This window comes from Prionailurus viverrinus, chromosome B3, assembly GCF_022837055.1.
Source record: "Prionailurus viverrinus isolate Anna chromosome B3, UM_Priviv_1.0, whole genome shotgun sequence".
Classification (NCBI taxonomy): Eukaryota; Metazoa; Chordata; class Mammalia; order Carnivora; family Felidae; genus Prionailurus; species Prionailurus viverrinus.
In genome coordinates, this window is record NC_062566.1 from 140,516,777 (window position 1) to 140,544,091 (window position 27,315).

A 27,315-nucleotide genomic window follows, 5' to 3' on the forward strand; every position below is an offset into this window, starting at 1 on the left:
CGTACACGTGTATTTGCTTTGCACTTCCAAGAGGAAACAGAAAGGATAAGCCACAAACTGTGGTTACCTTCGAGAAAGGCATATTTGAACATACGCTACCTCAGAATATTGGCTTCAAAATCATGTTAAGTGCTTTCTTTATATAACTAAAAACTATTAAATCTAAAATAAAACCATGCTGTTAAAAAAAACCTTATATTTAAATACTTCAGAAGCTTATAATTTACCAGTATCTGCTCTAAATTTTTCTTCCATCTTTTTCTTCAAAATTTCCATTTCTTCTAATAATTCTCTATTTTTGGCTTCGGAATCCTTTAGTTTACTAAAACAAAAAATAAAAAATAGAAGGCTTTAAGTACCCTGAGAACAGATATCTACACGTTGATTCAGTGAGTGTCAAGATGTGAGGGCAGGGATTAATTTCCAGCGCCTGGGAAAGTGCCGGAACATGGCAGGCTCCCCGCTGCGAACGGAAACACAAATCCACTCTTGGCATGGGTGAGTCCGCTGAGCACGTTACAGAGATTACAGATATTTCAGAATTATAAACAGACATGGATTTTCAAAATCATGGTTAATGAAGGTGTATCTGGAGGCCCTCGTGGAGTTTCCGACCCTCCCAGTCTCTTTCCAAATGAGTCCTTTGTCCTCCGAGGACACACCACCCAGATTACTCAGCCATCAGACCTCCAAACGTCATTCCCACAACCAGCGAGACGGCGGGCTGCACGAGACCACGACCACCACCTGAGCACAGCTGCTGGGGGGGCGGACCTCGGTTCCTACGCTTTCCTGCAGGGACAGAGCAGGCAGGCTGCTGCAGTGACCTGGCCAGGAGGCGAGCGGTGCAGTCCAGCAGCTGAGTGGGGGTTCTGCGCCGAATTGGCAGGTGATGCTGGCTGACCTACACCTCTCTGCGTCTCGCTGTCCTCATCTGTAAAATGGGGCTCAAGAGTGCTGGCCTCCTGGGAACACCATGACAGTCACGTGATTAATAGGCTCAACCTCTTACAGGGAGCGTACCTAAACGGTAGCCATCGCTACTCTTACTCTTTTAGCCCCAAACTAACAAGATGTGTGACTCGGTAATCCCATCAGTGGCCCTGTTCGTGACATCCAGGTCCCCACCTTCCACATCAACAGCTACTACAGGTAGGGCGGCCTGGGTTTTACGAGAGAGCAGTTCACGACCATCTCCTGGGCATGTAAGACTGCCAGCGGCGGCCTCTCATCAAACATTCACTGAATTTACTGTTTGTGTAAAAACAGTGCTTGAGGGTCAGAAAAAAGTTTGAGATAGGCATACCGTCTTCAACCTGTATTTACAATATTAGTTTCAGGTTAAAAGGGAAAACTCGAAGTTGATGAAACAAACAGCACTTAGGGAACAAGCAGGCCAGAACTGTCCCTCAGACGTGTGGCCGTGGCTTGTCACCCGGCACAGGGAGGACCAGCATCTGCCTCTTACACACACAGATGTTGGCACTTCAAAACCGCGGGCTCCCATCGCTTCACTGCTTCCTGAGAAAATAAGCACAGACCTCCGATGCGCGCAGGGCATTTGCACATCCACGCCATCGATTCTCACTGAGCGCCTACTAGGGGCCAGAAACGGTCCACCGTGCAAAGCTCCTTCCAGTCAACTGATATCACAGAGCAGGGGTGTGCCCAAGGTCACACAGTCCCCTATCGAGTCAGAACACAGTACCAGGTACCTTTCAAAGGAGAGATTCGCATCTTTGACTTTCCTCAGCTCCTCTTGAACAAGCTGTTTGGCCCGGATCTCCGCCTCAAGAGCAGATTGCAACTCTAGCCGTGCAGACATGTCTAGCTTCTGACTACGGCGCACTTTCCAAAGGGGGTCCTGGAGACAATGGTTCAGATATTAAAGATATATACATATATATATATATATTTTTTAAATTTTTTGACATTTATCTACTTTTGAAAGACAGGAATTGTGCAAGCAGGGGAGGGGCAGAGGGCAAGGGAGACACAGAATCTGAAGGTTCCAGCCTCTGAGCTGTCAGCACAGAGCCTGATGTGGGGCTCGAATCCATAAACTGTGAGATCATGACCTAAGATGAAGTCAGCTTAACTAACTGAACCACCCAAGCGCTCTAAGATATTATTTATTGACTTTATTTATTTATTTATTGAGAGAGAGAACATGTGTATGCATGTGAGCCGGGGAGAAGAGAGGGAAGGAGACAGAGGGTCTGAAGCAGGCTCTACGCTGAAAGATAGCCTGATGCGGGGCTCAAACTCATGAACCGTGAGATCATGACCTGAGCTGATGCTTAACTAACTGAGTCACCCAGGCACTCATAAAGATACATATGTTTCTACATTTTTTTTTAACATTTATTCATTTTTGAGAGACAGAGAGAAAGAGCATGAACAGGGATGGGGCACAGAGAGGAAGACAGAATCCAAAGCAGGCTCCAGGCTCTGAGCTGTCGGCACAGAGCCTGATGTGGGGCTCGAACTCACGAACCGTGAGACCATGACCTGAGCCACCCAGGTGCCCCTTTAAAGATATATTTTTGAGATATTTACTTGTTTAAAAAAATGTTGACACATAATTCATCTTCTTCTAATCTTAAACTTTTATTATCACGTTTAAATATTAACTTAATTAACTTAAATATTAATTTGATACTATTAGATATCATCAAAGTCCATCAGACCCAATTTTAGTCTGGGCTTTTTATGACTTTTATTCTTTATTAGAGATCTTCAAAAGAATGAGCTGCAGCTAAAAAAAATTTTTTTTAAAGAATAAAACTCAACCAGGAGTGCAATTTCTATTTGGGCCCGTTAGACTCTCTTACAAACGTATGATATATTGTGGGGGTCTCCATTATCTTACTCTTCCTTTATCTTGAAACATCTCCTATTTCACTATCCGAGCAATTACGTCATTACTCATCAATCATCCCTGCCCACAACGGAAGACTGAAGCGGCAGGAAGAGCAAGGATGGAGGGCTCAGCAGGGTGAGGTTAACAGTGACCGAGATCAGCTGGATGGCAGCGTGCTCCCCTTCTCCCACCGAGATGCTGCCCGTGTTCCATCCGCTCACGAGAGGGACAGAAGGAATCTGGAGATTCCACTTTATTAGACTTTTTTAAAAGCTTTCAGTCCACACAGCTGAGAATTTTTCGTTTTCTGTCCATAAAGAGAAGAAAAGGGAACTGACTAGGGGTTTGCAGGGACAGAGAAACGGGCGCTTTATCGGACGCCAACGACTGTGATGAACCCAGTGAATGTCAGAAGCCTGAGTCTTCAGATGACCATGGCCCACACGGATTTCCTCAAGAATCAACGAGTGAACAATACACTTCTATGGACAGGAAGCAAATACACTTTCATCAGTCAGTCCTTCAACAGGAAGGACTGTTCACACAGAATTCTGCAACAAGGATCTCAATCATCCCATTTTGCTAAAAGGACCTAGGGCTATATTCTTTCATCTTTCATAAGGTTTATGCTCTAGGTTTATTTAACGCAGTTCACAAGCGCGAGTATACCCGTAGATATGACTGGAAGAGAAAACGCAGAAATGAAAAAAACTTGATCATTTGAATTGGTACTTCTAAATCTAAAATCAAAAAATGAATATGTTCTCCAATTACAGAGCGAAGAACACAGCTGTATTCTTCGACAAGATGGTATATGTGCCGGGTGCTCAGGTGACAGGATGAGGAGTAATGACATTTGACGTAACAACACCCTTTGGGGCAAACAGATCTTCAAACCAGCAAAACAGGGAATAAAAATCTGGGTTTGTGAAGTTCTAACTAAAACGCTAATGAAACAGTTCCCCTACACCTTTATTGTTACTAGTGTTCGTCACTTACAGAATAACTTACACACACATATTGTAAGAAAGGCAGACAGAAGGAGGGACACGTGGGGTTGCGCCCAGAAGTGAGCCTGGGTGGAGACGGCTCGCCAAACTCTGGGCACTCGAAACACATGGACCACTGACTGGGGGGGGGGGGGGCGGGGGGGGGAGTGAGAGAATGGACAAAACCCATCTCCTTGACGGCAGGAGCCCGTCGCGCGAACTGCAGTCCCTCCACAGAGTGGCTGTGGTCTCCCAGTAGTTCAGACAGCGGCGCTCTGCACCTGGGGGGCGTCCCTGGCCACACGGAGGCCCGCATCACCCGAGTTACTTGCCCGGCACTGAGTTTCTACACTCATGTTCAAGGTAAAGCCACTGGGGAGTCCCATCATCATAAAAAGACACGGTTCAGAACAAAGCCTACCAGTGCTCTCGATCCCAGACTGGAGCTCCTCAGTGTCTCGAGCTCTTCGGTCATCTTGGAAGCAAGAGCCTGAAGGTAACCTCGGGCATCTTTCTCGTCACTGACCCTAGAGAAGGACCATAGAGACCCAGTGAGAGGAGCCGAAAACGAGGACAGGTTCCTGCCCCCCGTGGGACAAAGCGACATAGCGTCCCATCAGCCGGAGCGGTCGCCCACGACCAACGAACGGCTCCGCTAACAAGGGCCACCCCAGTCCCTCTCTGCCGTGTTGCGCGGGGGCCCGGCCTCCCTTTCGCTAGAACGTGTGGGGTGTGCCAGCCTGACCCACGCCTCCAGGGACCTGGTGCACTTTCTCCACCTATAGTCCAATGTGAAGGGCACCGGACAGAACTGCGGCCCCTCGACAGCGGCGATTCGGGAGAGGGTGGCGGGTCCGTGCCGAGGCCTCGGGGCGGCGGCGCGGGTGGAGGGAGCGCGAGCGGTGTGGCAGGGCTGGGGAAGGGCGGGCGGGCACACATACCACTGAATGATCTCTGCGATCTGGGCTTCCCAGTGGGCCACCGACTCCTTCTTGGCCGCCAGGTCCTGTAGTTCATCCTCCAGCTGTCTATTTTGAGCTGTGAGTTTATCCACAAAGGAACAAAGCTGAAATTAAACAATTGTACCACATGACTCGTTATTTGGTGTCCTTTAAACGTGACCTTAGCGTTATTAAAGCTACATGTTCTTTGGAAGATTTTGAAAGTTTTCTTAAATCGTTGGGAGATTTTGCTCCAAACTTCATCTCAGATACGGACTTTTCAAACGTATCTAACTCTGGTCACATTTCAACCCAAATCTGAGCAGACAAATGACAAGAGCAGGGGATTTCAGGAAATTAGCAGCTTCTAACCCAATGGAAACGTGTTACTTCACGTAGGAAGCAAGCTGCGTAAACCACCCGACTCCCAGGACCCGCGACCGGGAACTAGAGCCCCGAGCGGTGGCACGGACTAGATTACCCGCTCGTTCTCAGCTGTCAGCTTCTTGTTTTCCTCAAACAGCATCGCCCTTTCGCGCTCGTATTTGTCTCTTATCGTGCCGACTGCTTCCTCCATTTCGGCGTGCCTGGGAAGGTGCGAGAGCGGCGGTTCAGAAGCTCCGTGAGCCAATCCTCTCGGTGGCGGGGGCACAAGCCCGCGCTCACAGCACCGAAGGGCGCGTGGAAACCTACCGTTCTCGCTTTGACTTTTCCAATTTGTCTTTCAGCACGAGAACTTCCTTCTGCAGGGCCAGCTGGTGGCTTTCCGAATCGTGTACCTCCTTTTTCACATTTTTTACTTCCAGCACATGGGAGGCCTCACGCCTGACCAACTCCTCTTCATAGAACAGGACTTTCTTCTCAAGTTCAGATTTGATTTTGGAAATCTCCTGCTGATGTTCTAAGGTGGCCCCCGGGCCCCGGCCTCCTTGCTTCATCTGAAGAGAAAGGTAAAATAAATTACAGGTCCGTGTCTTCCCCTGGAGGGCCACACGGCCCTCCACCCACACCCTGTGCGGGCACCCGTACACGCGGGTTCTTCTGTCCCCTCCCCACCAATGGCAGACACCGCGCCCGACGCAGCCGGCCACGGTCGCGAGGTCCTTCTAACAACCGTTGGGCAGATTTGAGGGGCTGACAGCACCTACCTTGCACAAGGGACGTGCCCAGATCTGCCTAGGACCCCGGAAGCTCTGTCTACACCCTGACACAATCGGTCCCCAAAGCCTCCTCACAGTTTGTTCATTCGGGCAACTATGTGTCAGGCACCTTTGTGGTTAAGAGGGTCACATCGAGGTCCCTGCTCTTGTGGGGCAGACAGGGAAAGACCGACGGCCAAGCAGCAAATGAGCAACGAGACACTGACACAGGGCAACGCGGTGAAGCGTGGGGGTGTGGTGCCCAGCGGACAGTTAAAGGAGCCATTGACGCGGGGACACGTGAAGTGCCACATCAGGCAGAAGGTTCTTCAGCACGGTGACAAACAGCAAGGTGAACACAGTGAGCTGGGCGGGAAACGCTGGGAGGGGCTCTGTCAGGGCCCGAGTCACTCAGAGCTGCTGGGGCACTGAGGACAGGACATGCCCTGGTTGCCGCCGGGGGGGGGGGGGGGGGGGGGGGGGTGGACTGTCAGCACTGGCAGCGACGAGCAGACTCAGGCACGAGCGGGCAGAAGTCCAGGCCCCGGGGCTGCCGCCCACAGGCCCAGACGGCAGCAAGGACGATGGAGGGAAACAGGCCCGCCCGGGGTACATGCTGGGGAGAGAGCGGGCCCATCGTCTCCACCGGCAGATGAGGAAACCCAGGCTCAGAAAGGGGACTCGTGCCCCTGAGGTCACGCCAGGCTAACAAAGAGCCCCCCCTCCCCCACCTCCTCACCCCTGTGCTGGCCCCTGGCACCTCTCTGCTCGCTCGCTCACTCACTCCCTCCCGAGGCGCCTGGCTGCCCCTGGCCCCGGGCCACTGGCCTGTCTTCAACTTCAGTGGCAGGACACGGGCTTTAAGGAACTTTTTCAGAAATGGTCTCACTGAACACACAGCAGGTGTCAGGCGTTAGTTTACCAGGACTTACGAGACACTGCCTGACACTTTAAGGAAGGAAAACAGCGAAGGAACTCAGGTTCTAAACGGAAAGAAGGCACGTTTGTGACCTGTCCCCTCTCCACACCCCGTCCTTCCGGACAAGCCCACCACGCGGGAGGACTCCCAGCACGACAGTCAGGAAGGAGGATGGGCTGGTCTCCTACAGGTACTACCTTGAGGGCCTCGAGCTCACTCTCCACTTGCTTGGAGAAGTTCTCGCTGTGCTCGCGAAGCTTGCGCTCCCGGGAGGCCTCGGCGACGGTGTCCTCCAGGCGGGCTTCCAGCTGCAAGGGGGGCACAGCGCTCACCAGCACGAAGCCGGCCCTGCCCTGGGGCTCTCTGCGGACGGCCCTGAGGGCCTGTCGCTCCTACCTCCGCACCCGATCCCAGGCCCAGGTAACGGCGGAGAAAGACACTTTAAGGCTCGACTGGAACAGCTGGTTACTAATAAACCAAGTTTAAATTCTAATGTAAACCAACAACTTGGCATTAAGTTTCCGGACAGGAGACGGACTGGCGACACAGGCAACTGGGATGTCTGCAGATCACGAATCCATCTATCGACTGGTGAAGGTCACGCGCACGTGCCCAAGCAGGGAGCAGCGGAAAGGGCCCCCTGCACCTCGGCCGGCTGAGTGCCCTCTCCCTTTACTTTAAAGCAGATCCCAGATGCTGCAGTGACCTGCCCGGAGTGTGGACACTAATGCTTCGCTAGGGGTTCCACTGATGCTATAGCTACAAATGCATCTGGGTTGCAAAATAAACGGAAAAAAAACAAGTAGGTGTTTTGAGACCGACTGACAAAGAGCATGTACTTATAGAGCATCCGATTTTTTACCAAGCAAGTTGTAACAGAATTCAATCCTAAGGGCTGCTTAAAATATGACACTCGTTAATGGAAGAGTATTTGGAGTGTCTAGGGCAGCCAGTTCTCAAAGCGGGGTCCTGGGGCCCTTTCTAAAAAAGGCCCTTCTTTTTCTAATCATCTGGGTTTTCTTCAAATACTTTATCTAAAACAGTGTAACACAACAGAACGAATGCAGAAATAGTTTATCAAGCCAGTTATTAAAGAAAAGCACAAAAATGTAAAAATGCCATTCTTCTCACCAGATGGGGGAAGGGAGTTACTTTTCACAAAAACCGTCAGTTAACACGTAACGGGTTTACTGTTGAACTGAAAAAAGTGTTTTAATCTCTAACCTGGTAAGTATGAGGAGCTGTAACCGCCACAAACGAAAGCTCTTTGGGGGCCTCAACAGTTCTTAAGAGCATGATGTAGTCCCGAAACCAAAGTTTCAGAGCCACTGGGCTGACTGGGGGCGCCAGGCTGAGCCCGGTCGTCCTCCTGGCCGCCCCTTATGGACGTAGGACTCGTATTCACGTAGGCTGTGCTGTGCCAACTACGTCCCGACATGTTTACGTTCTGTTTGTCGGGCAGAAATACCCTCTATTTGCTTTAAAAGGGAATTTTTAAAAACTAATGCCCTAAGAAATGTCTTTTAATAATTCCACCAATAGGCATCGGGGGCTGAGAAGTACAAAGGAAATACTTGGCAGGTCAACTTACTTGGCTTCTCATAAAATTTAAGATCCGTTTTAAAGTAACTCATGTAATTCAGCCCATGTTCTCAAAGGTGTTCTAGTAGGAGCATAGAAAAGCCCGAACAGTACAATCCCCGAAACGGCTATGAAGCTACCTCCTTCCTCAACTTCTCCGACTTGCGGATTTCCTGCCGCATGGAGTCGATCTTCTGCATGGCTACCTCTACCTCTTCCTCTTTGTCCCGCAGCTGCCGGGATGCCTTTTGCTTCTGGGAGCGGAGTTCTGCCATGCGCTCGTTCAGCTCGGAGGACTCCTGCAGGGCCAGCTTGCGTTGCTGGTGGGCGTCTTTGAGCTCTCTGGCCTGGGACTTCAATCGCTCGGAAGCTTCGATCAGTTGCTGAACAGAAAGAACGACAGAGGTTTTACGTTTGCTTCGCAGAGACGCGGAAGGCTGGCCGTTCAATCCTCTCCGGCAAATGCTGCTTACAGGCCACGGCCGAGAGCCGAGGGCTCACCTCTGTGAAAAAGCCCTTTGCTAGGCCCCAGCACAGCTACGCGCAGCCTGGAAGAAGACCCACCTGAGCAGAGGTGCTAAGATCGAACTCACTCCGGGAAAGACCCCCAATTACGCGGCGACCAGAAGCCCGAGCTCTGCCAGCCAGCGGGAAGGCCTGCTCACAGCACAGGCTCACGTGTTTCAACCTCTCCCCTATGCCGTCCACAAGGCCATAAAGGTGGACGGAGCGTGAATGTGGTCACCAACCCAGTTATTGAAACAGCAGAACTGGGAAAGAACATGTTACGTACAAAAAAGCTTAAGAGTTCCATCAAAGTAAAGAACCACATAAAAACGACGGTTGGACAGCTAGCCCCTCACGAGAGTGAGGTTATGGTGGCCCCCCTGGCTGCACCCGTGGCCTCCCCTTCCCGCAGCCAATTCGTCTACGACTGGGTGGCACAGTCACGGTGGCACCTATTAGTCTGATATCGGAAGTAGCTGGATCTGGGGGGAAGGGGGGACTCCACCAGGGCCGGGCCAGGCTCAGTGAGCTGCTGAACCTACACTAGAGTACCGGGGAGTCTCCTGTCCCCTGTGCACTTCTCGACAAAGCGCTGTGGTTAGGACACCACGACAGACTGAACAATCTGGGTCTGAAATCCTGCACGTTTTGGAGAACACATAGCAAACTGCAGGTTTAATGACTTAAGTGTATAAACGAATGTACTTTAGAAAACAATCCTGGTATGAATACACTACCGACTGAACATACAATCTATTTTACTGAAAATCAAATTTATAAAGGGGTTTTGGGGGGAATCACCCAAATTTTAACAAACGGTTTCTTTTGCAAGGCCCTGTCACACAAAGAGCCCCTGCTGAAAGAAGGGGAGGAGGCCGCTGGAAGGGGGAGGAGCCTGGCACCGGATACCAGCGTGTGAACCCAGCTGGGTCAGCTGCTGTGGGGACGCGGGGACCCTCAGGCCCTGGGCATCGCCGGGTCCTGGTGCACAGCCCGCCCAGCAGGCCTGTGGCGAGGACCGATGTGGTGACCGGTGCTGAGGCCGCCCACTTCACGGCCAGCCACCTGGCAGGCTGCGTGGTCAGCGGCACGGCATGACCCTGAGGCGGTCTGGCCCCTCGTGGACTGCACGCAACACAGCCCAGGGCGCGGACGAGGGCCGAGGAGAGCTCAGACCCCCACACAACTTCAAGGTCACAACTGCACATCGCTGAAACCTGTCTCACGTGAAATCACCCCCAACTACCTTGTGAAAATCCTCCTTTTCCTGCCGCACCACGCGGTACTGCTTCTCCAGGCCTTTCAGCCGCTGTGTGGAATCCTCATGCTCCTGGCGAAGGGTCACCGTGTCCTCCAGCTGTCGCTCGAGCCTATTGGAGTCTGAACAGAAGAGAAAATAAACCGCGTTCCCTTACGGGAAAAACTTCACGTCAGCGGACTTCCTGATAGTGAATTCGTTAAGGATTCTTCACTCGCTTTATCGCTTAGTAACCTTCTTGCTTTCTCACACATGGAAAAGTCACGTATGCAGCCACCCGCGTGGACTGACGGGGTAATCGCTCTCCCCTGGGGACCGGGGACCGCGTGAGCCCGTGTGCGCGGGCACAGGGCAACCGAGGTGCGCGGTAAGGCTTATCATGGGCTCACTCGGGGCCCCTCTCAGCACCAGGATGCTGGGGTTCCAGAGAGAAAATGGAGGGCTGAGGATTAAGACTCGAAAGCGATTTGAATCTTCAGGAAGCTTTGATAATCTAGGAGCCGCAAAGGACAGATGGTGACGACGGAGCCAGCCCCTAAAATACTGCAAACGGCAGGCACAGCCACTGAGGACGCTTCGGGGAGAAATACGCTGTGGCACTGGTGCCTCAGGGCCCCCAAGGGGAGAATGGGACAGAGAAATGTAAACCTTTCTGAGACTTTACGGGTCAAATGCTAAGAAGTGATTCTAGCTGCAACTGTAAAAGTCTCTCATTTGTGGGCCAAGCAAGTCGGAGAGAGAACGTCAGGTGAACGGACGGAAAGAAACGGGAGACCTGTCAACAGGTTACAGAAGCTGTTCTTTTCCACCCAACGAAAAGGACTCTGAAAATCCTCTTGGACGGGATTAACGCCCAAGAACACAGACGAAGCAGCCTCTTGAAGACACCTACCTGCTATTTTATTCTTCAGACGCTCTATCTCCTCATTTAGCTTTTTGATTTCCTTATCGCGGGCTGCGCCGCCCAGGGCCCGGGTGGAGCCGTGCAGGGACTGCACCGTCTGGGTGGACTCTACGGCAGGGAGACAGGCGTGAGGGAAGGGGACAGGGTGAGCGGAGGGGGCGGGGGGGGGGGGGGGAGGGGGACGCGGGCGCGAGCGGGGGGGGCGGGGCGAGCGGAGACCGGCGCTCACCTTGCAGCTTCCTGCTCAGCTCCAGCTTCTCCTGCTCCAGCCTCCGGATCCTCCTCTCGTACGCTTCCACCTGCAGGCTGTTCTCCAGGTCCCGCTGCACACCCTCGTCTTTGCTCAGCGTGTTGGACTGCATTATGCTCTTTAGGGAGCCTCGGTCAGAAAAGCAGCTGCAAATAAAGCAACGGGGTTTCTGATCCACGGAGCGTACGGCGACTTCTTCGGCATCTGGAGACTCGCTGGGGCCCAAGAGAAGTCTTTTGAACAGGCAGACGAAGGCCCGTGGCCAGACCGTTGTGGATGGAGCCAAAATTCAGAAGGGAGACCTCCTTACAGCAAGTGATGGGATGACGGGGGGGGGGGGGGTAGTGGCGGACAAGGCCGTGCCCTCAGAAGGGGTCAAGGAAAAGGCCTCTGCCAAGGAGGCAAGCGTACTTTCTGCGTCATCGCTTACGCGCGCCCAGAAACGCCACAGGAGACATCCGTGTGAGGAGCTGGGCGTGGGGGCCTCGCCAAGCCCTCGCTGGACGGCCCTGGGCACTCCTGCCGCCGAGGGCTTCCTGAGCAGTCTGAGGACAGGGCTCACCTTCCCCTGCAGACTGGACGGCCGCTAGCACTGGGGGCGGCACGGCCACTCGCCAGAGCCAGTCCGCAGCCTGCACGCACCCAGACTGAGACCCGAAGTGGTTCTCTCCCTCAAAACCAGGCCACCGGTTACTTAGTTCCTCCCGCTTTTAACACGACAGCGACGCCAGGGAGCCTTCTCCGAGTCCTGCCGCCCGGAGTGCAGCAAAGGTACCGGGCACACGTGTATGCAAGGCCCGGCCAGTGTTTCTCAAAGGTGGCCCGAGAACGCGGTGCCAGCACCACGGGGTCTGTCCCAGGAGGACGGCCCTGGGCCTGACCCGCCAAACTGGAGCCTTGGCGGGTGGGCCTGGGACCTGCAGGTTTAACAAGTGCCCACTGAGTTGGAACGGATCAGAAAAATCCAGAACCTCTGCATGAGGGATTAAGAGGTCACCGTGCCTCCCAGATCTAAGACCCCTTCCTGCAGGCTACAAGGCGTCTGCTGTCACTCTGGCTGAAGTGCCGTTGAGCCCTGGCACCTTACACCAGGAGAGTTTCTGCGGGCTTGAGCAGAAACCGTCCTCTCCGGAAGGAGTTCCCAGCCACTGAGGTATGAGCCGCTAGAAGGCCACGTAGCCCTCCTTCAGGCGCTTTGAGGTTCCGTCTGTTTCATTTTGCCCTCCCTCCCCTCCCCTCCCCTCCTGGCCCAGTTTCCTGTTCAAAGCAGGTACAACCCTCAGGCAACAACTTGGCAAAGAGGCCCATTCAAGACAGAGGCTGACAGGTACAGTCAGCGCGGCGCTCAGGGCTGGAGCCCTCCCGGCTCTCCAGACTGCCAGCCTGTCTGGGACCGTGCTCCAGCCCCCCGGGGGGAGCTACAGAGCTGCAATAAGATCCTCACAAAAGCTAGCACGGTGCCGTAACGAAAGCTGGGCCTGACCGGGAGCCCCTGAAAGTCTACCGGAATGAATCCTGACAACACTGATGGCCCGTAAGTCAGAAGTCAGCTGACTGCACCTCCCATGAGCTAAGAATGGGTTTCACGTTTTAAAGGGTTGTTAAAAAAAGACGACTACCTAACAGAGACCACCCTTTGTGGAGAAGCCGGCCGACCCTGCTACAGGTCACTGTGTGTTTTCATCAGGTGTCCTTTTTCAAGGACACCTGTCCCACCTGCCCACAGCTCCCTGGGGCGTGGCTGTCCCAGGGCTGACGCAGCACCCACCCGCCCGGAGCTCGCCCATCAACTGCCATCTCGCCCAAGGGAAGCCTCTGCCTGGGGAACCACAGAGCTGGACCCACCTTTCCGTTGTAAATGTAAAGCCGATGAATGGCAAATGGAGCCCAGAGAAGCCTGTGTGAGAACCAGGAGGTAGTATTTCCTGCATGAGAACACATACAACAACATGAAATCCATGTTAGAACAAAGGGAAAGAACATTAGCAACGGGTGAAACTGCGTGCACTAGAGAGAATCACGTGGCCTTCTAGGACACCGAGCCCAGCGTCCCCGCGAGGGGGCACAGCACTGGCAGACTTGTATTTTCAGTCCTGGCTGTGCCCACGATGCAGTTAAGAGAACAAACACACTGCTTCAGAGGATGGTTAATGACCCAGGCCACACTTGGATGGCACCCTGGTGCCACACTCGTCGGCCCTGAGCAGAGGCGAGCTGGCGGGCGCTGGCGCAGCCCCGGGAGGGTTGTGAGGCAGAGGCTGGGGGCTCTCAGGCTCTTGGGAGAAACAGAGGCCAACGGCAGAGGTAGGCTTGGAACCCAAGGAAGATGGGTTTATTTTAGATTTATCTTCGATTAGGTTTTATTTATTTTAGATTAACGTGTTACAGGCTCTGGTTTTCAGTGTCAGGATCCTTCTTTATTAAACGTGAAACCAAAGTTATACTTTATCTGGGAAATGTCATTGTAGAAATAGTTTCTTTGCAGTCTAAGAAAACCCTTTCCACGATGACACTACTTTTCTCTGTCTTTTCTCCAGGAGGTCTACGGTTCAGCTCTTATTTGAGCCAGAGAAATTCCCTAGGGAGTGATCAAGACTTTTCTTCTATTTGGTCAAACCTCACTTCTTCTATCCCCAAAACAAGTCCCCTGTATGGACTTAAACGGCTGGATTTGAGGAGATCAAAATAACCTTAGAGCCTCTGAGCAAAGACAAGATGGTGCCGACTCACGCACCAGAGGCCGTCGGACCAGCCCCGCACCGGACGGCCCCAGAGCCAGGGCCCAATCTGGAGGATCCACGACGTTAGGCGTCAGTGGGAGGACTCAGAAGCCACACACAGTCTTGGTTGCTCCCAAAGCCCGGCCGTGTAAAGAAACACACGTGCAGACACAGAACCGTGACGGCCGGAGCGCTAGGTGCTCATGCAGGGGGGACCAGAGTCCCAGGGGCTCCAAGTCCGCCGTGGGGCTGCAGGCCGAGCCCCTCGCCAGCTCAGGGCCTCGAAGTCTGCAAGTGGTGACAGGGCTGAGGCGAAGCTCCAGGACGGTAACATCTCCGACACTGCTGAGTGCCATGAAAATACAGCGTAAGTGTTTCTGGTGAGTCTAAAGGAGAAGAGCCATTTAACTCCATTTTACTCAAGCAGAGTACAGGCGGACCTCGGAAAAATATCGGGCGTGGTTCCAGACACCACAATAAACTATCACAACAGAGCGAGTCAAGTGTATTTTTGGTTTCCCAGTGTATGTGAAAGTTTCCACTATGCTATAGTCTACTGAGTGTGCAACAGCATTATGTCTGAACAAATAAATTTCATAACTTAATTTAAAAACAGAGGGGGCACCTGAGTGGCTCAGCTGGTTAAGCGTCCAACTTCAGCTCAGGTCATGATCTCACGGCTTGTGAGCTTGAGCCCCGCATCGGGCTCTGTGACGACAGCTCGGAGCCTGGAGTCTGCTTTGGATTCTGTGTCTCCCTCTCTCTTTGCTCCTCCCCTACTGGTGCTCTGTCTGTGTGTGTGTCTCTCTCTCAAAAATAAATAAACATTAAAACAAGTTAAAAACAAAATAGTTTACCGGGGGAAGGAGGGGAGCACCTGGGTGGGTCAGTCAGTGAAGCATCTGACTCTTGATTTCAGCCCGCGTCATGATCTCACCGTTGTGGGATGGGGTCCTATGCCAGGCTCCACGCAGAGCACGGAGCCTGGGATTCTCTCTCCCCGCTCCTCCCCAACTTGTGCACTCACACACACACTCTCTCTCAAAATAAATAAATGAACTTAAACAGAAACACTGCTAAGAGATGCTAACCATCATCTGAGCTTTCAGCAAGTCATAAGCACTGACCACAGATCGCTGCAACAAAGGCAGTAATAATGAAAAAGTTTGGAATACTGTGACAATCACCAAAACGTGACACGGGAGACGAAGTAAGCAAATACTGTTGGAAAAATGGCACCAGAAGACTTGCTGGGGGCAGGCTGGCCACGAACCTTTAATCTGTAAAAACCCAGTATCTGCAAAGCACAATGAAAGGAGGTGGCTGTGGTCTCTGTGTCTTAAAGGGGACATTACTCGGGGCGCCTGGGTGGCGCAGTCGGTTAAGCGTCCGACTTCAGCCAGGTCACGATCTCGCGGTCCGTGGGTTCGAGCCCCGCGTCGGGCTCTGGGCTGATGGCTCAGAGCCTGGAGCCTGTTTCCGATTCTGTGTCTCCCTCTCTCTCTGCCCCTCCCCCCCGTTCATGCCCTGTCTCTCTCTGTCCCAAAAATAAATAAACGTTGAAAAAAAAAAAAAAATTTTAAAGGGGACATTACTACCAAGCTGAAGGCTGGAATAAAAGGTGTATTTTCGGGAAACGCAACGCCACACTTTTAAAAAGAACCAACACGGCTCTAAGATCCTGCTGACAATCCACACCCTCCAACAGACCACTGCTGGCTTCAGACCCGCCGGGACGCCACGGGGACGGAGGTGCTTGTTCACACTTACGGTGTTTCTCAGCACGTCGTCGTCCACGTCGAAGTTGGAGGTGTCAGAAGGACTGCTCACGTCGGGAATATAAGGTGCTTCCAGGTTTCGTATATTTTCCCAATTCAGACCTTCAAAGAACGCATGCTTTTTGAAGTCTTCTATCCCATTCTGGCCCAGCCGGCGCTCTCTGCTGCAGATGAGTCTTTGGATGAGGTCTTTGGCTTCTTCAGACACATCCGTGACGTGGGACGGAAACTGAAATCGCTCCTGGGGGGCAAGCGGCCGGTGGACACGAGATGAAAACTTATTCAGAAAAACCCAAGATGTACAGACATTACAGGAAACAAAACAGAGTCAACAGTCCTTTCTAATTTCACGGTAGCTAAATGCAAACCAAAGCTAACGACATTTGATTCTAATGAGAAAATCCTTAGTCGTGCCGGTTACTCGTTACCATGTTACATGTAAATTAATGATAAATTTTCACCCATCAAAGTGGCAAAGGGCGCCGACCACATGCTGTGGCGGAACCGGCTGGCACGGAGCTCTTCCACAGTGCGTCTGCCAGCATCTGGCGCAAGTCTACCCCTAAGATTTTGTTCTACAGAAAAGCGTCGTGCGCTGGACAGAAGGATGACGAAACACCTGGTCGTATGTGACGTGATGCCATTCACTCAGACGCGGCCCCACAAACACACACCCAGCACGGCAGCGGGCCCGAGCGCTGAGGCCCAGGCCCCACCTCTATCATCCAGAAAGAGGGAGGGCAGGAACGCTACCGAAGATCAGACCGGCGGGCGCACAGGAAGCGCCGGACCAGGCCCCACAGGGGCACGTGCCCCTTGCCAGCAGGCTCTTTAGAATCCACGGAGTCCTGTTCGGTACCGTGACGGCATTTATCGCCAAGACGCGGAGAGGGTGATTTCCGCCGTCTACGCTATGCACTTTTGTGCTGTTTTTCTGGTAAGGCCAAGCTAACTTCCAAGTGAAAACAATCATCTCTATTCTGGGAAAGTGTCTTTAAAAACCATGGCTTGCCCCAATTGGGAGTTACATGGCAGACCACCCACCACGTTAGTGTTCACGGGCCCCCAACACAAAGAGTTGCTGGGGGACGGGGCTGAGGACCGGTCAGCAGAGAGAAGCTCACCGGGGGGGTGCGGGTGACAGACTGGGGAAGGAGGCGGTGAGCACACGGCCACAGGGTGGGAGCGGCATGAGGACACATGTGACTAAGGGAAACAGGTGACAAAACAGGAAGCGGAAGAGCAATGGGAAAACGAACAAGAAATGAAGGCGAGGCCAATGGGAGGCAAGGTCAAGGGGGGGAAAGGCACAGCTGGAAAGGGAAAAGGAAGCCGGGTCAAGGAGGTGGGAGAGTGCTGAGCACAGGCGCCTGGCCTGGTCCGGACGAGTAATCTCCGGGAAGCAGACTCGAGAAGAGCAGCTGTGGTCACACTGATGAATCCAGACCCACAGGTGGAAGAGCCCAACGGGCCCCCGCCCCCCGCCATCCCGAGGCCACACCCGGCACAGCCCCGCGGAGGCCCGCCTCTCCGGGGCCTGCCCCGAACACCGCCACTCCAGCTCGAAGTTCTCGCTCTCCCCCCACGCCCACACCTCCCGTGCGGGCAGCTTGTGCCGACTCCACCCGCAAATCTCTGCTCCTGTCCGGCGGCCAGCAGCCTGCTCCAACCCTATCGTCTCCTCCCCAAAGACGCGGACAGCTTCCCAGCAGCCCTCCCGCCTCCGGGCCCCTGCCTCGGGACTCGAACAAACAGGACGTGGAGATGCGACATCTTACTTCGTGGTTCATGATCTTTCCGTAGGTCTCCACGAGGGACTCTGCGTAGAAGGGCGTCTCTCCATACAGCATCTCGTACATGCAGACGCCCAGAGACCACCAGTCACACTCGGGGCCGTACTTGCCCATGCCGTCCTCCATGGCCTGCAGGATCTCCGGCGAGATGTAGTCAGGAGTGCCCACGGCCACAGAGGACTGGACCTTGAAGGAGAGGGGGTGTTGGAGGGAAATCCTGGGGCAGCTCCGATTCCAAATTCCCAACTACTCCTTCTAAGACACTGATAGCAAATGATGAAATAATCGTGGAATAAAACTAGCACACGAGCATGATTTACAACCCTAGTAATTCAAAATTCGCTGCAAATGAATGCTCTCCTGCAGCAGTAAACGTGGGGCAGTTTCCAGAACGCGTGAGATGGCCTCGCATGCCTGGTCTCTCCTTGCCCGCGTGCCCAGCACAGCCCCCAGAGGGCACTGCGGTCCCTCAAGGGGTGGCATTTCCCACATCCTCTGTCGCTGCCCAAAGTGCGGTCCAGAAGCCATGTGTGTTCAGGCCAACCCTTCGCAAACTTCCGTGTGCACACAGGCCACCCGGGCTCTTGTGAAACAGAAATTCTAGGGTGGGGCCCAAGACACTGAATGTCTGTTTCCACAGACGCTAAGGCTGCTCCCCCAGGGCCTACCCTTCCATCTCCCAAATGGGAACATCTGGAAATAGTCCAGGCACTGGCTGGGTACTCAGGAATTCTCCAGATGGGGAACCCGGAGGCTCAGGCCTCTACAGGGGAAAGGACAGTTCCTCGGCCACTGACGTCAGCAGGGACAGGCTTGACGTGGGGCCATCGCTCCGGAAAGCCGTGGCCAGCGAGGGCAGTGAGCGTCGTGAGAAAACAAGGGGGCAGCGGGGCAGCTGAGGAACCAGACTGGTCTTGGGGCGCATGGAGAACAAAGTCCATTAGGCTGAGGGAGCAACCAGAACAGGAGGCCTGGCCGAGGAAGGCCAGACAGACTCTCCCTCGGGTCATGTCTGAGGAGGGGCCCAGGGGTACGAGCAGCACCCGGGTCAGACTGGACCGCGGGGAGGTCGGCCTCCGTCATGTGACCAGAGTCACTTCCCCGCTCGGCTGCCCGGCTGCAGGAACCGTGCGGTGGACAGCGGGGAGACCGGCGTGAGGTGGCAGCGCGGGCAGGGTGAGGGGACGTGCGGGCAGGAAAGGGAACCGACACTCGAGCCCGGTCCGAGACCGCCACGCCTGTCGTCGGAAGGCTGGATTCGAGGGCGGCACCGACCTCAACTAAGCAACACGCGGTCAAGACTGGGGAAATAAGAGACTGCTTTGGTGGGAAGAGAGGGAGCGACCCCAGCATCAAGGGTCCCTGTTTCTAGACGGACAACAGCCACAGAGAGAAGAGCCCCGCCTGACAGGGAGTTACCTGCCCGCACACGGAAATGAGGAGTCGCCAACACAGTCGACATCTGAGCGCCTGACCGGCCCGCACCAGACGTTTCAAGAAAGGACCGAGGGGGCCCGCGTGCCGCTGCGGCAATGGCGTGCTCAGCCACCTCGCCGCGTGAGGAAGGGGGCGACCCCCAACTCAGAAGGCACACGTACTACCGACGAGACATGGACATCAAAACCGAGGTTTTCAACTGAATCAGAAAATTTAAACTGTCCCCCAAGTGTGAATCTTTTTAATTCGCATTCATAAACTTGGTTTCTTAATTGGATCTCAAATTGAAATGTTGAGTCCCTTCTAACTACAAGCAAAACCCAGAACCAAATGAAAAATCTCCAACAGAAATACCTACAGTTCCATCGTCACTCATCTTCAAACAGGATCCAAAGTCGGCCAGGCGGATGTGACCATTCACGTCCAAAAGGACATTGTCAGGTTTGATGTCTCTGTGAGTAAAACAAATCAGCGAGTCAACCATTTCCACGCCACACATTAGGCAGGTCAAAGCCTGTCACCAGTGGCGTACCCGCCGAGGAAACGCTAATGCCATTTCAGGACAGTTGTGGCAATCTCGGGAAAACGTCTCTCCATGGCACTCTACTCACACACGCGTACGGAGGGGCAGTCACCACCACTACCGCTCACTCCTGTGCGTGAGCTAATCCCCAGTCAATCCGACGACACACCATCTTGTTCCCACCGCACAGCTGACCATGCTTCCTGAGCGTCTCCTTGGTGCCCGGTGCTGTGCTTGACCCCAGGTCTATGACAGTAACCAGACCCCACAGCCCCTGCCATCACGAAACTTCCACCAGCTGAGAGGGCAGAAAACGAACGTGCGAACGCACGAACACGCACGTGGTCTCAGTCAGCACCAGGGTATGACGCCCACGATAAGCGCTGGGAAGAAACCAGAAGCAGCAGAAAACGGGGCAAAGGGTGTCTGAGCACAGACGTGATGAGAGCAAGAGACAGGTGAGGCTCTGGGGCAAGACCACGGCAGGCCAACAGCCCCCCACGTACCCCACGCTGTATCTGGCGGACAAAGACCCGGGGGCTGAAGACCTAAGCCATCTGTCTAGCTGTCAGCAGCAAGTTTATGGAAGGAAGGCAGGTCCACGGCCGACCTGCTGCTCTGTGGACCTGCAAACGTGGGGCCCCTGGGGAGGCGGACGGCCTTTAAAGCACAAGCTCTCCTTCCTGGTCAAACAAGTTCATGTGACTGGACGGCACAAAAGGGAACAGACTTCAGGAGGAAAGGCAGATGTTCACCAAGAGGAGCTCAGGTATGTGCTCACACGACAGAACACCACACCTCAGCTACTCCCAACATCAGGGACGCATCTCACAAACAAAGGTGAGAAGATGACGACAATTCTTACCCAAAGAAAGATCCACAAAGCAAAAGAAACCAGCGCAGCACCCCAAACCGAAATAAAGAGGAAAAACAAAGCAAACCCTCAATGAGTCAGAAAAATAAAAAATTAAGAACAGAACCAGACAAAAGCAGGAAGAAATGAAGAGATTTAACTCAAGGAAGAAACAGAAGACAAAATCTTATCAGGAATGGTGACTAAATTATAAGATGCCCATAGAACAAATTCCAGTAAAAATCTAATGAAAGGGCACTGAAGAAAGGGAGGGAAAGATCTAGAGGAATGAAAATAGACGACACATACAAATAACTGGAGTCCCCAAAGAAATTGAAAGAATAAAAGAATAAAACATAATATTTGAATCTACAATCTGAGAGAACCTTCCAGAAGTTAAAAAAAAAAAAAAAAAAAGGGGGACTGCATTACAGATTGATGGGCCCATCAAATTAAAAATTTTCCCATGTCCTGTTTCTTGGAGCCAACCTGATACTAAAGTTCACATGGATCAATTAATGCGTGAGGACAGCTAGAAAAACCCTGGAGAGAAAGAAAGGGGTCTGATGGGGGAACTAGTCCGACACGGCTTCTGCCTCCAAAATTAAAGCGGTACGGCCCTGGTGCACAGACAGACAGAAAGACGACAGGATAGAACGTCATGGGGAGTGAGTGCGTGATAAAGACGTCATCTCACCTCACTGGGGCAAAGACACACTTCCTAAGTGAGCTGGTCTTGGGACAACAGGAGGGCCTCCTAAAGGTAAAATCAGACCCGCTCCAGAACCACAGCGGCCACCCAGCCTGCCCCGGGCTACCTTCGTCAGATCCCTCTGCTTCAGCCTGCATCTCTCCCGCGCAGCTTTCTATTTGCTCCCGTTTTTGTTTTCGTTCTCTGGATATTCCTTCTCCTAAAACTGCACCGTTCTGACTTTGTTTCTGAGCTGCACTCTCCGTTCTCTCTGGGGACGTCATGTCCTCGAAGGCAAGTGACTGTCACTCTTCGTTTCTGCCTCTGCTGTGATCTGGGGCTGACCGCTCCAGAAGGGGCTGTACCCGCCTGTGTGCCCTGCTCCCTGGTCCCGGCTGCCCACCGCTTCCCACGCTGCCAAAGCCAGGGAGCACCTGCTCTGCCTGCAGCAGCCCGGCCGGAGGGCGGTGGGCACGGCCCGAGTCCCCACCGCCCACATCCGGCCACAGAAAAGGCCCCACAGCTGTAGCACAGGGTCTGAGTCCTGCTTCTTAAATCCAGCAGGGACACGGCTGCTGTGCTGACGACACACACTCATTTCCGGCCCCGTCGAATGCTGCTTCGACCCACAGCGAACCTACCACCTGCGGCCGGGGCAGGACTGACTTCCTACCAAACCTGGCTTTGTAGCCTTTCTAGCAAAAATGCAAGCCTTCGGTTTTCAGACTGGGTCGTTCAAGTGCTAAGTCTGAATACCGAGTTGACGGGGGAGGGCGGTTAATCACACATTTCATTCTCCTACTATGTCTGGAGATCAAATGACAGAGTGAAGCTTCTACATAGCTAATTAAGAAAATAAGGGAAAAGCTTTCTAATTAGGGAAAACAGAGAAAGAATAAACCACTGAAAAAGTGGTCAGATTAATTTCCCTGGAGATCGGTGACAAATACAAAGACATTTAGCTCTGGTATGAATTAGTCAAATTTCTGTCAGAATATAAAATCGAATGTTGAAAACAACTATAGTAACTGTTAGAAAAGCAAGCACAGTGACATTAAAGAATCCATGAAAAAAGAGAAAACGCCCTAAAAGAAGTGAAGGTTCTTTGGGAGCCGCGCCCTCTGCTTACTCTGTGATACCTGGACCCACAGGGCAGTGCCCTGGGCAGGGGCACGTGGCCCCCGCGCCTCAGTTTCCCCACTGAGCAGTGAGGTACGACTCACGGCGAGACCTGAAGGGCTGTTCTTGTGACACCCTGTGCCGTGGCCACCCTTGCAGCAGGAGCTGTGTCTACTCAGGAAAACCTCCTGACGGGCAGCAGAGGCCGGGCCCTGGGCGAGGCGGCAGCGGGGCCTGATGTGACGCCAGGGGGATCGCGGTGGCCGTGAGCCTCCCAACGGAGGACGGTAATGCCCTCACAGTCCCGAGGAAGGTGATTTCCAATCTAAAATTCTTACTAGATCATCCCTCAGTCACACATATGGATGGAATTAAGATACTGATCTCAAAAACATGATCTCACAAGCCACCTTGATCCAGAAACTACAGACAATCCATGCCACCAAATCAAAAGAATAGACCGAGAAAGGAAGATGTGTCACTTGGACAGCAAGGGATCCAATCCGGGGAGACGGGACAGGAGCGTCTCCGGGGAAGGAACTCTCAGGATGCTGGCAGAGGCACCCAGGGCAGAAGGGAGCGGGAAAGGAGGAGCGGCGGTTCCAAGAAAAATCAGACCTATGCTACCTGACACGCCTGTGTGCGCAGAGCTTTGCAATTCAGCACAGGGGATGACTAGCCGGTTTGGGGCAACCAGTGACGGCTGCCACGGAAAAGCCCACAAGTGAAGACTCAGGACCATTGCCACCCCCAGAGGAACCGACTTATGGAAGTGGAAATGCGGGAACCGCCAGGCTCATCTGTCACACTCACACAGGTGTTCCACGATGAACCTGACAGGGATTTAACCAACAGTTATCGCTCAGGAACTGGGAAGCTGTGGGAGGGGGGTCTGAGAGTGTGTGTGGGAGAGGGCTGAGGGAGAGAGCTACTTCTGGAAAGAGTAAACTGCATCTTAACAGATGCGATCTGACTCTCCCTCCTCTGCAAAAAAGAAAATGGCGAGAGAAGCGGGTTAGTTAGGAATATGAGGCAAATGCCGCAAGAAACAGTGTAAAAAGCCGACGAGCTACCTGTGGCCAGTGGAATCCGGGCAGGGCAGGAGACGCGTGCTTTCTCTTAAGCCCTGTAGCGCTACCTGACTTGAAAAAACCGTTACCATGAACATATTTGATAAAAATTATTAAAATAAACAGCCAACCCCACAGGACGAACTCGCTGTCTTAAGCAGCAGAAAGACACAGAGGTGGCGCCCTCGCAGGGTGCAGGGTGGGCCCGCAGCGCGCCCGGGAGGGCGGGAGGCACACGGCCACACAGAACCAGTTATTCTCGCTCGAGGTGCTGTGCTGAGCCCCTCTCCCCAGCCCAGTCCTCCTCTGTGAGTGCCATGATGGGGGCCGTGCATCAGGGAAGGTGTTGTGGCTGGGACAGCAGACAGTCAGGAAACCCATGAACTAGGGGGCGGGCACCCCAGGGTGGAGGGATCAGCAGTGGGAGGATGAGCTGATGTCAGCAAAACATCTAAAGACAAGGCGGCTCTGGGGGACCCGCGCTGGAGCATCCTCATCGTCACAGTAACACTGGGACCTGCTGGTGCTAGGCGCTGGGGCGGCCCAGGGTCTGCGAACCGCGTGGCCTCTCTGGACGGCCTGGAGCTTTCGACAGAGTCTCGGGGCCCCGAAAGGGCATCTTCACGTATTCAATGCCGTCCCCATAAAACACAAAAGGTGCGCACCTGTGCACGTAGTGAAGCTGATGGATGGAATCGATGGCCAACACCATTTCACCGATGTAGAATCTTGCCATATCTTCTGGAAGCTTGTCTTCGAATTTACTGAGCAGGGTCAGTAAATCACCACCCACGTAGTAATCCATGACTAAGTACTACAGGTGGGAAGAGGTGGGAGAGAACAGAACATTCGGTCAGCGCGAGGCCTGACAACGAAAGGCCGAAGTTCTACCACGGAAGTCCTCTGGCTCTTCCAGTCTGGAGCGCTGGCTTCCGAGCTGCTCCTGTGTCATCCAGGATTTCCCCACCCAGTACCTTCCTGCACCATATATGTCGTACTTTCAGTTAGGCATCTGATGGAGAACGAATTTCAGGAACAACAGCGCGGAGGATGGGGGCCGAGAGCAGGGCAGGAGAGGGGCTGGGAGGCCAGGACGTGGTCCCGGAAGGAGAGGAGGGTGACAGGCACCGGGGAGTACTATGCGGAGGCAGAGGCCAGGCCACAGGCTGGCGGGCGTGCGGGCCGAAGGGAGAAGTTCTCCGGCCCCTAAGAAAGCGGTAGGAGTAAGTCAAGCACCCATCTAGCTGAGTCTCAACGGTTTCCATGCTTGCCTAGAATTCTAAACAGAAAAATGAAAATGCTTTACAGCAGCACTGAACATGATCGACAGGCTCCCGGAGAACTGTAAGGAATCCGTAAGAAAGTAAACTAAGGGGCCATAAGGCAGAAACTTACTTTTAGAGTAAGAACCAGACCAATTATTTCCTCTGTCATGAAACACAGGGATTCTAAGTCAACAAGGCAACGCCCTTCTAGTCACTGGAGAAACAGGTTTAATTTTTAGGACACGCCAAGTTTAGATGCCTCCAACAGAAGGAACGACGAGAATGGGTTCTGCGGGGCAGCCCAATGACTCCGCACGAGGAAGGAGGCCTGACGCGGCCTGCCCCGCTCTCCAGGCCTGCTTCTCCACCACCCCACAAAGGCAGAAACTGCCGGGGTCCCAGAGAGAAGGAACCTGCCCGACAGCACCACTCAGGGGCGGCAGAGACAGCAGCCAGCCACGGGTCTGCGAACCCCAGTACCAGGGCCCAGGTTCACACACTAGAAAGCCCGGAGCCCCTGCCTTCCTTCTTGATTTTCACTGTACCTCTATTTGTGCAACTCCAAACACTCAAGAAGATGCCTTCTTGGCTGCAATTCCTAACTGACCATCTTCTATCAGACATTTCAGACTGCAAGACACTACGCTGACTTCAGGAAAGATTAAACAAAATATGTTGTTTTCCTTCTGTACAGATCTGCGCCTGAACTCCTCGGAAATGGACCCGAGATGGTTGCCTCTGAGCGGGGGTGATGTGCACTCGGCAGTCTGCTGGGGAAGGGCCCTGAGCACCACCTCCCGTCACACGCTTGGACAAGTGGCTCCGTCCCCTCCCGCTCCAGATGCCCCATTTAAAATGTGGTGACAACCTTCAGGGCCTCAGGCACGGGGTCCCTGGGGAGACGGAGCTAACCCACGTGCCCCTGCTTGATAAACACAACGGTCCCTCTGTAGACATAAACATATATGTTGTAAATTCTAAATAAACAGTGCAACAAACCATGTTACCTAATTCTGGACATTCAAAACTGACGGATGTCAAAGGATGTCTTTGACGTGGGAAAGAGACGGTTGTAAGATGAATAAAAGAGACCCTATGTCCCTCTTGCTGTAGCAACGGAGCACAGAAGTGCAGGTGAGCTCAGGGAGATCGAGCTCAGGTCCCTGGCCCGAGGCTGTGCAGACCTTCGAAGCCCCTGCGGCCACCGCTGGGGCTGCGCAGGCAGGAGGAGCCGGGCAGAGACCAGCTTCTCCAAGGACGGTGCTTGCCCCGCACAACCAGAGCTCCATGTGAGGACCTTTTTAGGTTTAGGCAAACCTTCGGTCACACGGTCACTCTGGAATTAAGAGCAGCTGAGGGCAAAGGTTTGGCTTCTTTCCCCTTGTGAGCCGCTGTTTTGTGTCTGTTTTACAGGCATCTACGCTCACCTCGGGGCACACGTGTCAATCGCACAGCGGACTGACTGGTCAAGACTGAAAGCCCCCACTTAGGTCGGAAGAAACAGATAACAAGAGTCCCCCCAAAACCCACGTCAGAAGACCTCAGCGAGCCCAGCTCGTTCGGGGAGGACTGCACACCAGCAGTGTCCTCAGACAGCGTCAGGCATCGTGGGTGACACGATTACCCACTCAGCGCCAAAGGCTGAGCCACTGTGGGTCCTCACGGCCCTCTCTCTTCAAACATAATCCAAGATAGAAAATGTCTTGAAGCCCCAGTTTATTTAAATGTAATAAACCCGGGGAACAAAACTAATCAGGTTATCTCGTGATGAGAATTGTCTGCCTTTAAAAAACCCCACCCAGGGGCGCCTGGGTGGCGCAGTCGGTTAAGCGTCCGACTTCAGCCAGGTCACGATCTCGCGGTCCGTGAGTTCGAGCCCCGCGTCGGGCTCTGGGCTGCCGGCTCAGAGCCTGGAGCCTGTTTCTGATTCTGTGTCTCCCTCTCTCTCTGCCCCTCCCCTGTTCATGCTCTGTCTCTCTCTGTCCCAAAAATAAAATAAACGTTGGAAAAACAAAAACAAAAACAAAAACAAAAAAACCCCACCCAGTTACTACCTTAAACCAACCCCTTCGTTCTCTCCGAGCACACATAAACACTGTCAATTCCAAACCGCCTTGTTCGGTTTTTAGTAGCAGCACAAACGAATCAACCAATTTCACCCACATGCCATTCGACAGACTCTTGAAGCGCCTGAGACCCAGACATACCAGGTAGTTTTCGTCCTGAAAGGCGTAGTGCAGAGTAGTGATCCATTGGCAGTCGCCGTTCACCAGCACGTCGCGCTCTTCTCGGAAACAAGCAGTCTGTAAAGAATCAGGGGGAGAGTCGGTCTGGGCCCGTCCAAGGAGTACGGTCCTGAACAGAGGGGTCCCTGCCGTGACAGGCTCTGGAGACGCGTCACCTGCCTCCCAGGCTGCAGGAAGCTCGGCCTCCCTCACTCACCTGGAACCCGACGCATCCTCGCCTCCCCCAGGCCTTTCCTGCACCAAGGCTTCGGAGAGCTCACTTCCTCGGGCCGGGCCCGGCCCCTGCCCCTTCCACACACGCCACCTCTGCAGCCGACAAAGGAGAGTCGGCCCGGCTCACAGGTGGATCTCAGCAACACTCTCCTGGGTGGGCCCCTCCTACCCAGCACTGCCCGACCTCTCTGGACCAGACCAGCTTCCTCTCGATAGCCTGGGACGTGGCCGCCCCGCGTCTGCCCCTCGCTGTCAC

The 27,315-nt window shown here is 53.6% G+C and overlaps 1 protein-coding gene across 1 annotated transcript in view; it reads right to left on the reverse strand.

The window, feature by feature from the left end:
- The window catches only part of CDC42BPB (CDC42 binding protein kinase beta), a 101,757-nt gene that overhangs the window by 25,260 nt on the left and 49,182 nt on the right, over positions 1-27,315 (reverse strand). Inside the window, exons 4-20 of the mRNA XM_047861635.1 lie at positions 26,808-26,903; positions 24,001-24,149; positions 19,438-19,531; positions 17,628-17,828; positions 15,842-16,090; positions 13,197-13,276; positions 11,331-11,497; positions 11,090-11,209; positions 10,186-10,319; positions 8,573-8,815; positions 7,049-7,159; positions 5,487-5,731; positions 5,275-5,380; positions 4,794-4,918; positions 4,274-4,379; positions 1,716-1,864; positions 228-322 (exon numbers count right to left, since the gene is read on the reverse strand). Coding sequence (XP_047717591.1) covers positions 228-322; positions 1,716-1,864; positions 4,274-4,379; positions 4,794-4,918; positions 5,275-5,380; positions 5,487-5,731; positions 7,049-7,159; positions 8,573-8,815; positions 10,186-10,319; positions 11,090-11,209; positions 11,331-11,497; positions 13,197-13,276; positions 15,842-16,090; positions 17,628-17,828; positions 19,438-19,531; positions 24,001-24,149; positions 26,808-26,903 — 2,470 coding nt within the window. The remainder of the gene's footprint in view (positions 1-227; positions 323-1,715; positions 1,865-4,273; positions 4,380-4,793; positions 4,919-5,274; positions 5,381-5,486; positions 5,732-7,048; positions 7,160-8,572; positions 8,816-10,185; positions 10,320-11,089; positions 11,210-11,330; positions 11,498-13,196; positions 13,277-15,841; positions 16,091-17,627; positions 17,829-19,437; positions 19,532-24,000; positions 24,150-26,807; positions 26,904-27,315) is intronic.